Here is a 12,021-nt window from a genome sequence, read left to right on the forward strand (position 1 = left end):
CTAACAAACATTGTTTGTTCAGGTAACTGTATTTTCTTGGAGTATTTTTAAAAAATTGGACATCTGACATTGTCTATGGTTCAGCCGTGCAGTTGGATGAGAGCTAAGGTCTGCTGCTAAACTTCACATGATAATTTCATCAATATGCCCTGATAGCATAAACGTTTCAATTTTAAACACTGTCTCCATGGTAACGCTTTATGGCAACTTGATGATGGCGAGTAGCAAGAAATGATCAGGTTACTTTCTGGTCCTACAGTTGGCAGTGTGTGTGTGTGTGTGTGTGTGTGTGTGTGTGTGTGTGTGTGTGTGTGTGTGTGTGTGTGTGTGTGTGTGTGTGTGTGTGTGTGTCAAATAAACTACATTGACTCTACTGAAACATATCATAGGCTGTGCTGCAATCATTGTCTTCAGAGTTTTTAGTATATACAGTTGTACCATATACATTTTATTGAAAAAACAAGGACTGATAAGCAGCTAAACTTATGTGCCTTAATTAGAAGGCACCTAATGTTTCTCTCTGTTCTATGTGGAGTGTGCTGATGTAGTGAAACTGATCAATGTGGTTTGAAGTGCTATTTAATGATGTTTTCCTGTGGCTGGTATAATGGTTCAAGTCAAAAGGGTTATAAGGCTAATGACCACACCGCAGGGGCTGCCTCAACAGGGGGTCAATGTACCTGGGTGTGTATGAGTGGGTGTGTATGTGTGTGCATGCGAGTATGTGCAGGTGTGTGTGTGTGTGTGTGTGTGTAAACGTTCCTTGATTCTAACCCCCGAAACACTGTTAGAATTGTGCACTTTAAGTCTGTGATTTTCTGCTGTAATTTCCATACGTACCATTTGTATGCCGCTTTGGATAAAAGCTTGTGCTAAATTAATGGAACGTAAGCGTTTGGAAGGTCTCCAGGGAGTATGGGTCTGCTTCGTGTTCAGGCCACTGCAGGTGCTGTTACACAGAGGGTACTTTCACTGTGGAGGCTAGAGGGTGAAACAGCTGCCCCCATATCTGCCCTCCAGCTTCCTGTGCCCCAACCCTACCCCCTACATCTGTGACCTCATTTCCTATCTATTCAGACATCCAGAAGCCCATCATGACCACAGCATCTACTCCTTTGCAGTTGCTCAATTGTCTTTAAACCACAAATGCTTTCACATCTGAGAGTACATATTCTGTAGCACATATCTGCCACATGTCAGCCACAGGGATGATACACCACTGCTTAAACCTGTAATAAATCAACCAGCTCTAAACCGAAAACTTTGCTGCAAAATACGTATATATATAATAGTGTTTTTTCTGTCAAGAGTAAATTGGACAATCACCATGCATAATGTAATCCAGGCAGGCATGCTTTAACCTGGATATGCTGTCATTAAGAATATTTAATAGTCTCCAGACAGCACCCCTGAGAGACAGTCTTTAATATAAATGAAGGTTTCCATTGGCAAATGATGTTACCATGCCAACCACTTTTTCTATATAGCATAAAACACAGTAGATAGAGAAATGTACTCCCAACAAACTCAGCTTGTTGTCCTAGCCCTCACACAGAGAAAAAACAAGATAATTAATTCATAAATGACTGTATCTGGCAAAAGTGAAAAAGCACTTTGATCCCGGTGAGTTTGTGTGACAGTGAAATCATTTGAGAGAATTTCACACGTTAAGTTGATGAAAGATCCATACGTTTGCATAGTAATAAACATGGAATTGTTTCTCTGGAGAGAGAAAAAGCACGCTTTAGTCTGAGGGTGAGTTGCCTTTGGTTTCGTAGACATCTGAAACCAGCATGGCTGTCTCGGGTCTGTTCCATAGATAAGTCCTTCCCTGTATCAGCATAATGATAGGCCCTGTGTTTGCTCAAGGTATTTGGAGAAGCAGGACTGGGCTGGATGAAAGCTTCAGTAACTCAGTTTATTGACTCCATTGGGATGTGTAGCAGTTCAATTCCCTCAATTTGTGTCTCACATTTTCCTCCCATGTGCGATGTTTCATTAGAAAATAATGACTTTCTAAAACCGAAAGCCTTTGATATTGCAATTAACCAGAGCCAGAAAGAGGAGACTGACAATCCATTTCAACTCTGAGAAGCAACTAATGTGAAGAAATACGGCTGTTTAAATTTAGATTCGATTTACATTCTCAAACAGATTCACTCATTTGCAATATGAACGAAACTCATACATTGCATGTCTTTTTTGTCTGCTGTCTATACTGTAACATCGCATAGCAAGCACACCATCCCTAAGGTGGAGAAAAGACTGCTTGTTAAAATGACAAGTGCAACGAAGATGAAATTATATTCAATTTCGTACTGTACTTTAGCCGAGTATCATTCAAACTGAAATGTTTGAAGCTGAAACTCATTTTAAATTCTCTATTCACCTGGTCGTACTGTTTGGAAATCAGTGAATTGCAATGACTGTGGTACATCACGTTACTGTTTTATCCTGTGAAAGAAAAAACGAACTAGAGACAAGATGGAGATTATTCTTAATCTAGAGAACCAGCTGTAAAAACAATAGCACGATTAGGACACACTGCAGACAGCAAACATGGTGGCGTTGCGTCTGCCAAATACAACAAGAAAAAAAACAACACACTGACTGCATTTGTAAAAGGCTTTTGAGGAGTGTGTTTCCCAGTGAAAATACTGAAAAGCGGATTAAATGTTTGACTATAAAGAGGTTGGGTGGATGTCAATCAATAGGAAACCACTGTACAGTGTGCGATGTGTGTGATAAAACAATAGGCAGTCAAAGAATGCTTCATGTCCTTGGCTGATAGCCTAATGTGTATGATAAAGCTAACCTCAATATCAGGAGGAAACCATTTTCATATTCATCATCCATTGTCAAGAGGGATTTTTTAAAAATGTATTTGGGTCAATTAGAGAGGGTATATAATAAAGAGGGAATATAATGTGTTCATTTTGAAGACACTTTCACAACTAGGGTGATTTAAACCTGCAACTTCTTGATCTGCAGTCAAACGCTCTACCACTTAACTAACATTGCACAGTTCATCCCCAGTATCCTGTAAACATGGATCTTCCCTCCTTCCAGATAAACATGGATCTTCCCTCCTTCCAGATAAACATGGATGTTTCCTCAAGACTAACCGTGCTGTCAGAGGAATAAAGTGACTTGTGCTTTCACAGTACTGGCATTGAGATGTCATTGTTGCTTTGCAGCTCTTCTAAGAATGTATTCATTCAGCAGACACTTTTATGCGTCTGCTGAATTCCAAAGCTTCATACAGGTGGGATTTGAACCTGTGACTCTGCCATCCGATATCAATGGTTCACCACGCCAGGTGGGTGGGACGTGTTTACTTTGCACAGCACCTGGTAAATACAAACCGTTCTTTGAGTCATTGACCACCGAAATACTGACAGATCCGCTCTCATCAGATCCCTGAACCCGGCTGCGCTTTACGTACGCATTAATACGCTTTTCGTATGTCGCTTCAGATAAAAGCGTCTGCTAAATGAATAGGAAGAAACATGTAAATGTAGCTGAGCTTGCTCGTCGGTGTGAGCTGTGATCTGTGAACTCCTTTGCAGGCTTGAAAAATAAAGTTACGTCCTCTCTTACCCCTGTCCCCGTTTCACTGCTGCCCTGGAATCTTCCAGATCAGCCGGTTGTCTCTCTCCTCCCAGAGGATGTCATGGCCTGCCTGTTCAGGCTGTCCTCATCAGAGCAGAATGATCCTGGCAGACACACTAATAAAGAATACCATCTGTGCCTGGCAGGCGGAAAGAGAGGGGCCAATGAACCAATGAGAATGTCAGTAGTACCCCTCCTGCCACACACACACACACACACACAGACACACACAGACACACACACACACACTAGCCACTGGCTCCCCTCATCTCTCTCAAGATGAAAGGAAGGAAGGGAGTTGGTTAATTAAATTGCAGCAGGGATCAGAGGCGACCCCATAGCTCTGCCTCTATCAGGGGCAGACGAGGCACTCTGACAGGAGGGTTCGGAGATGTCAAGGAAACTAATTGCTGCTGAGGTATCCACCGGCGGCTCCCTTTCTTAAGACTCGGAACAGGACGACGTGTTCTTGGAAAGAGAAATGTCCATGTTACTCAGATGAAGGAGTGACATTTGGTGGTCGTTCAACGAATTCGACAAAATACAACACGTCGTATGTGAATTTAGCGGCGATATTGGCAGAGAGCTCTTCGTAGTTCACAAGTTATTTATTTATTTAATTTTTGAATGTCTTCAACTCATCTGTTAAGTGTGAGTCAATGAGATGTGTTTTAGAAGGCTGCTTAACGACTTACTAGCGCCACCTGCTGCATACAGTTGCTCGACAACTACGATCTCCACAATGGCTATATTAAACAACATTAGTCATCTCATCTTGAATACGCCCTGTCTAAAGTTAGAGTCGACGCCCAGACGCAATAAAACATACAGAGAAGCATGAATGTGTAAGACGGACCACCTCTACAGCTCGTAGGTGAGCAATATTTACCTTCTTGTCCGTTATAGACACTGTACTAAACACAATATTGATGCCAATACACATTTTGCCTCGACGTTTGCTGAAGTGAGAAACTCACTCGTCTGAAAAAATGTGATCCTTACTATGTGAAAATGTATCTATCTTCATATGCCGACGGATCAGTCTATAGGACTGTGTAGCGTTAGAGTAAGTGTCACAGCAAATGGAAAGAAATGACCGTGAATGACCAAGGGAAGTTTTGCACAGAAACGTAATTTTTGTAACATCTTGTGACACTGCTACATTATCTGAACGGGCGGGGCTAAAAAGCGTCATGTTGACCAATAAGATTGCGCTATCCTTTATGTAAATAAACCAGTTTCAGTTTCAACATTTATCCAACATGGAAAGAAAATCCTAAAAAATGCAGCAAGTTGCCTGCATGTATGTACCTCCCCATATGTAAATGCTTTCGCCCATCTTTTGTTTTTGTTTAAGATGTGTTAGATAAAGTATTTAGATTCTTAGCTACAGCAAATTCGGCGTGCAAACTTAAACACTAAATGTTTTACTTCTAAAAGCCTAGGGCTGCCACTAGAGTTATGGGTGTGTGCAATTGTTGCATAACGTGCTTGTCGTACCAGTTTTTCTCTGCGCTAGGTACAGAGAGCATCATGGATGAATTGCTGAGTAGGCTCCGGTCGCTGACCTCAGACCAACTGCGGCAGGAGGTCATCGAGGCGGGGTTGAAGTGCGGCCCCATCACCGCCACCACCCGGGCGATCTTCGAGAGGAAGCTGGCCCGCACCCTCCTGGAGACAGAAGAGGATGACCCCGGACGGCCCTCCTTCTCCAATGGAGAACTGGCAGGTGGAGGGCAGGGAGGGAACCTGGACAGCAGCCCTGATCTGACATCTGACGGGAAAGAAGCTCACCCTTCTGAAGAGGCACAGGAAGTGAGTGTGCCAGATTCTCCGCCTGTGTACTATGGAGTGTGTCCTCCTAAGGAGGAGGCCTCGGGGAAGGAGGGTGAGTCATCATGGCGGTTGGAGGATTGATGAAACACAATCATTAACACCGTAATGGGATGGTTAGAAGAGAATGCGGGGAGAGTATTTTTTTGAATCTGTGCTTTCTCTCTCATCAGACAAAGTTAGAGTGTATGTGGACATGAAGAAAGCTCTGAGGGCCATGATTACTGTGAAAGGGGCCCGGTTCAAGGCCTTCTCAACGAGAGAAGAAGCAGAGACGTTTGCAAAGGGCAGCGGTGGACACATCTCAGCCCAGCCCACTATCAGCACACCAGACGGGCCACAGACAGGGCCTTGGGGACCTGTAACATCCACAGGTATGTCCATATATCTACCTCCATCCAAAACAAGTGGTCCCTGAGTTTTCTTTTAACAACCTCAGTTAAACATGTCAGCCGATGTTTTTGGCTAAACGTTCATTCGCGGTTTGCTTGCGGTCATTTGCAAAGAGTATTCTAGAATATTAAACTTTTATAACGTATTGAAATATGCAAATCCCCTGATGCTAAGGCGGTGCTGCCCCTGGGGGAGGTTCTGCGGGGAACCTGGAACGTGCTAATGAGTTCCGCAGCCCCAGGACCCAGGACCTGACTGCCAAGCTGAGGAAGGCTGTGGAGCAGGGTGACCAGGACGCCTTCAGTACCCTGGTCTGGTCCAACCCACGATACCTCATCGGTTCCGGAGACAACCCCACTATCGTTCATGTGTGTAGCCTGCGGTACATGCTACACCACTATCTGTACCATGACTAAATGGCTAAATGACTAAATGTACCATGAGGCGTCACTTCCATGGCAGCAGAAGCTTGTTTGCATTAATATGATCACGTATTACATTATATTAGGTAATAATAGGTTATTATCATGTATGTATGTGTATCATTCATCATCATCGTTTTGTGTGTGTGTGTCACCAGGAAGGATGTCATTACAATGCTCTTCACGTGGCGGCCAAAGAGAACCAGGCTGGAATAGCACAGCTACTCCTGGACACCCTGGAGAACCCAGACTTCATGAGCCTCATGTACCCTGACGACCAGGAACACATGCTGCAGGAACGCATCCACTACATTGTAGACCTGTACCTCAACACTCCGGACAAGGCGGTGAGTAGCCTAGCGATGCCGGAACTTTGGTATTTGTAGTCCAGGCTGTTGTTTTTTGAAGGTCCGGAACTACGGAACGCGAGTGATATGTGTCGGTGTGTTCCTACAGAGCAATGAAACCCCTCTACACTACGCCTGTAAGTTCGGCTGCCCAGATGTGGTTAACGTTCTGTGCTCTCATCCTGCCATCGATAAACACCGCAAAAACAAGTATAACCAGAAGCCCCCCAGTGTAAGTCACCAAAGGGCTCACCAGTAAACGCACAGCATTCCCACTTGGTGTCTACAGTGTATATGATACTTATTCACACATCAAATGATAATTTTCTTTTTCAGGTTATATGTGAAAGGAATAAAAAATCCCCTGAAATAAGGAAACAAATCAGAGATTATTTGGAGGGTGCGTCATGCTTTTATACATCTACTGCTAGTCTCCATTCATAAACGTTATGTAAAACAATGGAATGGAAAATTGTTCAACACACAGTAACGCTGTCTGCTTCTGACAGATAGGTGCTATGTCCCTCTGCTGAGAGACACAGACAACAGCTTCCAGCCTGTGATTGGCTTGCCATGGTCACCTGACTCACAGGGGGGCGATTTTCAGTTGCTGAATTGTGGGGAAGCAGGAAGTCCCATAGACCCAGTCATGACTGTAAAGGCCTATGTGGGCCCCCTCAGTCCCTCAAAGGTAGCAACCAATCCAAGGAACCATGGTCATCATCACCTGGCTCTTAGCAATGAGTATTTAGACACTCGGGTGTGAACACCTGTTAAAAACAGTTTCACTGTGTCTCACAGGCAGAAGAGTTTTACAAACTGTGGAAATCCCCATCGAGAGAGCGAGCAATGTATTTCCATGGCATCCTCAAGTCAGACCCTGATAGAGGTGTGGAGCGTGTGGGGAGGTGAGTTGAGGACACCTCAAAACTGCTGGAGCAATCTAATCTAGCTGGTGACCGATTAAAATTGGTTTTGTTGTGACAAATGTTGTGGAATTTTTGCCACAGCACTCAGTTTTAACGGAAACACAATGCCAGCGCAAAGGCTCACACAGCAAATGCAATTTGGACAAATATTCTTTAATGTCTGCCGAGATGGAGTACATGGAATTATACTTATACAGCAATATATCAAATCACACAACTGTGTCTCGGGACACTTGAGATATCCCTGTGTTTGTTTTTTTCGTCATTTCAGACCAAGTCTCATCTGTCTGTACCCTGTTGAATAGGGAAATCGCACATGACATGGGCCATCCATGGGCCGAATACTGGGGCTTCCTGGACAGCTTTGTCGACCTCTCTTCCGAGGAGGGACTGGTGAGGCTGGAGGACTACCTGAAGAGGAAAGACGACCACTGCCTGACCGGTGTCCATGGCAACGACCCTCAAACGCCGGCGGCTGTAATGGACCCGAGCTCTCCGCCGACAGAGACGAGGTCGGAGTCCCCTGTGTGCAACCTGCTGCCAGAGTTTGAGAGAGCTAGCCTCCATCGCGGCGCAACCGCAGACCCGAGAGAGGCCAGAGTTGGGGCTGAAGAGCCTGCTCTCTCTGCGGCGGGGGCAGAGGGCTTGGACCTGGGCGACCGCAGCTTCTGGAGGACCTGGGGCAGGAACCAGGGGAGGGCGGACGAGGAGCTGTCCAGCGCCTGTTCCGAGGAGTACCTAACAGCAGACGAGGGCTCGGAACGCTCAGGTTCCCTTGGAGACGTGCGGACGGACAGGAGATGTTCCGAGTCTTCTTCTTCTTCGTCTTACAAGTCCACTGGAGATACGTCTGTGAACACGGTCCTCACGGCAGACACCCCCACAACACAGACCGCTTTCATCCAGGGGTGAGTTTGTAGTACTTTGGGGTAGGACCTGCCCAAATCAGCCAGGAATCATCTAATGAAGTGTTGGTATTCCTTTTTCCAGACTATCTCCTACCAAGTTGGACAGGGATGTTCTAGACGCCGTGAAAGACCTAGAGATTGATCCTGAGAAATACCCCTGTATTACAAAGTGGAAGGATAATATTCAGACTTATCCCTCATCACAGAGGCTGAGGTTTGTTTGTTTTTTTGCCTTCGACCAAACGTTGTGCTCTTCGTTCTGTTCTCTAGCCCACGTTGAATAATACTTTCATGTTGCCACCTTTCCAGCTGGCCTAGTCCCACAAGAAGCTGCAGGGAGACCCAGGGGTTCACTCCAAGCAGACCCCACTCCACAAGCCCTGGGGCTCACAGCCCCACACAGAACTCTTACACCCAGCACATCCTCCGTAAGACCCTCTTCAGGTCACCAAACTGACCTGAAAACCCCGCCAGATGATGATCATTCTCAGACTATTCAGTTGGAGTCCGGGTGTATTGCTATGAAGCAATCTCCAGGTTGGAGAGATAATCTCAACACTATTGACCCAAATAATGACCACACAGTGCACAGAATTTATAGTGGAAAGAGGAAAAGAAAATGTATATATAGCCAACAGGTGCTTTTTTATTCCATCGGGCAGACACAACATCATAGATCCTGGACTGTCATCTCAACATGTGTTACAGTAGGAGTGGATGTGTCTGAATTATAAGACCGCATACACGAACAGATAATAAGGCAATAGACGATACACTGATTGTGATCAACGTAAGCACATAAGAGATCCCTGATTGCTTACACAGACAATCGGTTGGAGTGTTACCGAAGCTTTCTATAAATACTGCTGCATCATTGTCGAGAATAACAAAACGACTTGTGCTGACATGGGTCAACAGTCCTCTATTAATAACTATGCTGTCAGATACTGGCTTCAATGATTAATGTCATGAAGCTGACTTTACCTGTTAAGAGTTTTATATTTTGCACAGTGGTTAATTTGTTATGGCTGTTGGACTACTCCAGACACAGTATCTATTCACACCTAACTCAGCACTTTTGCATGTTTGCATTGCTCTAGACTACATTATAATGGAGCATCGGGTTATTGGATGTATGACAGAATTATGTAAACTGCTTGGGAATGAATTAAAGCACTCGTGCAATACTTTTATATAAAGTGTACGGATTGATTAAAAAGAGTACCATCATAACTGTTCTAATATTCAGGTTTATTCCCAGAACATCTGACCAATAAAGAATAGTTTCATAAATTAACATACAAATGGCATGGTGTAAAATACATTGTCCAAATACATACAAAAACCACCTTTTTTTTCCAAAAAAATATTTCGACTGAATGCTATCAGGTCCTCTGCGGAGATAACGGTTTCAGCAAGTCAGGCTAAGTTGGGTCGGGTTAGAGGCATATTTTGGCGATCCGTGCTGGAGATGCCTCAAGTACGGGTGAGTTTATCAGGCGGCATGAATCCAGAGTCTCCCATCATCCTCAGTCCTACTCTACCGCTCGGTCTGATGGTGACCCAGGTGATGCTACCGTTGTTCAGTCCGAGACGCAGCCATCCCTCCGGAGGAAACTGCAACGCTCTGGAAGAGTCAACAAACAACCGTTTTAGTCGGGTGGTTAAAACCGGCAGCGACAAAACCAATCAACCATACACGGTCTATCGTGTGTGTGTGACATCTTTCGAGTGGGTGTTACCGCTAAAGAATTATACATAGCAACGTGCGTGTCTGTGTGTGTACAGCCACATACCTGCACACGAAGTAGCGAATGACATTAGCGTGACAGACGATAATCTCGTAGCTGTCCTCAGTCTGCTTGGCATCGGCGCGGTGGATGTAGCGGCGGAAAGCTGCCTCGATGCGAGCCCCGTCCTCGTGGTACTACAGGAAGCGCCAAACAGAGTCAGAACCTTTCTAACTTCCAGAAGTAGTCCTCACAAAGCCTTGACGACACAACAGGTGTCAACGCTTAGAAATGTGAAATTGTTAACAAATTATCGAGCCACTTTGTGGTCAATGAGGGGTCTGTAGGCCTATTTAACAGGCACAATGCAAAAACATTCACACACATTGCAGCTTGCTGTCATGCAGGCACGGTTCAACAATACATATAACTTGTTAACAAACACATACAAATAATCTTTTAATTAACTCATGGCGTATCTAGTTATATTTGGAGCCCCCCAATTTTTTATAATAATTTTGTTGTTGTTGTTGTTGTTAATTCCTCTACCTAAAACCCACTAGAGGACACTATTTAAAAGGACATTTTCAAAAATTTATTCTGGGGGAACATTCTCCCAGACCCCCCTAGTTTAGCTGGGTCACAGGAAAAATAATAGATACTAATAGATACTATTTCGAAAGCAGCCAAAGGTCTCACCACGCAGTCTGGTTTCCAGGAAATGGGTGGTACTGGCTCAATGGGAGCACCCTCTCTTAGCAGGTCACAGCTTACCAGATCCACATCTAATGCAAACCAAGAGGGACAGAGTGGTCATTATCATCCTGAATGGTGAGGCTATTCTGCACAAACAACAGTAATTACAGATCAGAGATCCTCACTAACCTGGCAGGTGTTTGCTTATAATGTTGGCAGTTTCTGTGGCACGGGTCATCGTTGAGTGGATCAAAACATCATACTTCAGCCCCAGGGCAGCCAATCGCTGGCCTGTAAACTCGGCTTGCTCCCGGCCTGTAAAACAATAAAATCATTAGTTTATTAATTTGAACTTTAACCTCTGTTGTTGCCTGATCGCTTGACAGAGCCCATACCTAAAGGAGTTAAGACCCTTTCCTTGTCAACTGTCCCATTCAGATTGTACTGAGAGTGACGGATTAAGAAGATGTGTCGAGTAGCTTTGGGTTTGTTATTCTCCAATTCTGTTATCGGTTCGTCGTTGGTACTCTCTTTGCCGTTCTTTCTCTTTCCATTTGTGAGTGACAAGGGGTCACGCCTGTAACACATTAGTCAACATTAACGGGGTTCCGCTGTTTGCACAGCATTAAGACTGGGGGCGCAACATTTAGCTTAATGGACATTTTAACATTCATTTGCATTTGGTGTTGAGGCCACTATGTGGAGCGCAGAGATGCTTGCCAAACAGCGTGCGTTAATAAGAAATTATTTACCTATCCCAATTATTGTCCCAGGTAGTCCTACTGTAGTCCTGGCCTGTTGACCAAGACTGAGGTTGTGCAGCTTGAAGAACTGCGAGGGCGGTCCAGATCTTTGAACTTTCAGCGTGGCTTGGTCTTTCCAGATATCCTCTCGATTCTGCCATTGCCACAAGCAACGCAGAACTGCCCGCTAGCCCACATATTAGCTTTGTTACTATTCTGAAAGACATCCTTGCCAGAAAAATGACAATAACCCAAGATCAGAAAATCCTGATGCAGCTTCTTTATCACCGGCGTATTAGTGGACATGTAAATAATGTTTTGTGACAAAACAGATTCTATGTCCGAGGCGCTAGTGTACTTCTTCCTGCCTCCTTCGTCTTTAGAATAAGCAAGTACGGCGTAAGGGAA

At 44.7% G+C, this 12,021-nt stretch overlaps 2 protein-coding genes across 4 annotated transcripts; one reads left to right on the plus strand and one right to left on the minus strand.

Annotated features, from left to right (window-relative positions):
* The first annotated feature begins 4,389 nt into the window (after nt 1-4,389).
* On the plus strand, nt 4,390-9,677 carry LOC146236965 (ankyrin repeat and LEM domain-containing protein 2-like). Of its 3 annotated transcripts, XM_084687521.1 has the most exons (12): nt 4,390-4,486; nt 5,116-5,500; nt 5,619-5,819; nt 6,013-6,206; nt 6,419-6,607; nt 6,717-6,839; nt 6,944-7,007; nt 7,117-7,298; nt 7,409-7,515; nt 7,842-8,444; nt 8,527-8,658; nt 8,754-9,677. In XM_084687521.1, exons 2-12 carry the CDS (start codon nt 5,146-5,148, stop codon nt 8,899-8,901), a joined length of 2,298 nt encoding a protein of 765 aa, XP_084543647.1. In that variant the 5' UTR covers nt 4,390-4,486; nt 5,116-5,145; the 3' UTR covers nt 8,902-9,677. The 3 variants fall into 3 exon arrangements, with proteins under 3 accessions (XP_084543647.1, XP_084543646.1, XP_084543648.1); XM_084687520.1 differs by lacking the exon at nt 4,390-4,486 and having other exon boundaries at nt 4,512-5,500; XM_084687522.1 differs by lacking the exon at nt 4,390-4,486 and having other exon boundaries at nt 5,364-5,427.
* Nucleotides 9,678-9,687: 10 nt separating this feature from the next.
* LOC146236966 (serine/threonine-protein phosphatase PGAM5, mitochondrial-like) lies at nt 9,688-12,012 on the minus strand. Its single transcript, XM_084687523.1, has 6 exons — nt 11,623-12,012; nt 11,266-11,447; nt 11,060-11,185; nt 10,874-10,959; nt 10,241-10,371; nt 9,688-10,071 (listed from the first exon to the last, which is right to left on the minus strand). Exons 1-6 carry the CDS (start codon nt 11,838-11,840, stop codon nt 9,921-9,923), a joined length of 894 nt encoding a protein of 297 aa, XP_084543649.1. The 5' UTR covers nt 11,841-12,012; the 3' UTR covers nt 9,688-9,920.
* Between the last annotated feature and the right edge of the window lie 9 nt (nt 12,013-12,021).

Source organism: Hypomesus nipponensis, chromosome 22 (genome assembly GCF_054491055.1).
Source record: "Hypomesus nipponensis isolate SF chromosome 22, ASM5449105v1, whole genome shotgun sequence".
Lineage (NCBI taxonomy): Eukaryota > Metazoa > Chordata > Actinopteri > Osmeriformes > Osmeridae > Hypomesus > Hypomesus nipponensis.

Coding starts and splice junctions, on each gene's coding strand:
- LOC146236965 (XM_084687520.1), top strand. CDS start 5,074: ATGGGTGTGTGCAATTGTTGCATAACGTGCTTGTCGTACCAGTTTTTC. Junction 6,207..6,418: donor ACAACCCCACTATCGTTCAT/GTGTGTAGCCTG, acceptor GTGTGTCACCAG/GAAGGATGTCATTACAATGC. Junction 7,299..7,408: donor GCCCCCTCAGTCCCTCAAAG/GTAGCAACCAAT, acceptor TGTGTCTCACAG/GCAGAAGAGTTTTACAAACT.
- LOC146236966 (XM_084687523.1), bottom strand. CDS start 11,840: ATGTCTTTCAGAATAGTAACAAAGCTAATATGTGGGCTAGCGGGCAGT. Junction 11,448..11,622: donor TGGGACAATAATTGGGATAG/GTAAATAATTTC, acceptor AATGTGTTACAG/GCGTGACCCCTTGTCACTCA. Junction 10,072..10,240: donor ATTCGCTACTTCGTGTGCAG/GTATGTGGCTGT, acceptor TGACTCTTCCAG/AGCGTTGCAGTTTCCTCCGG.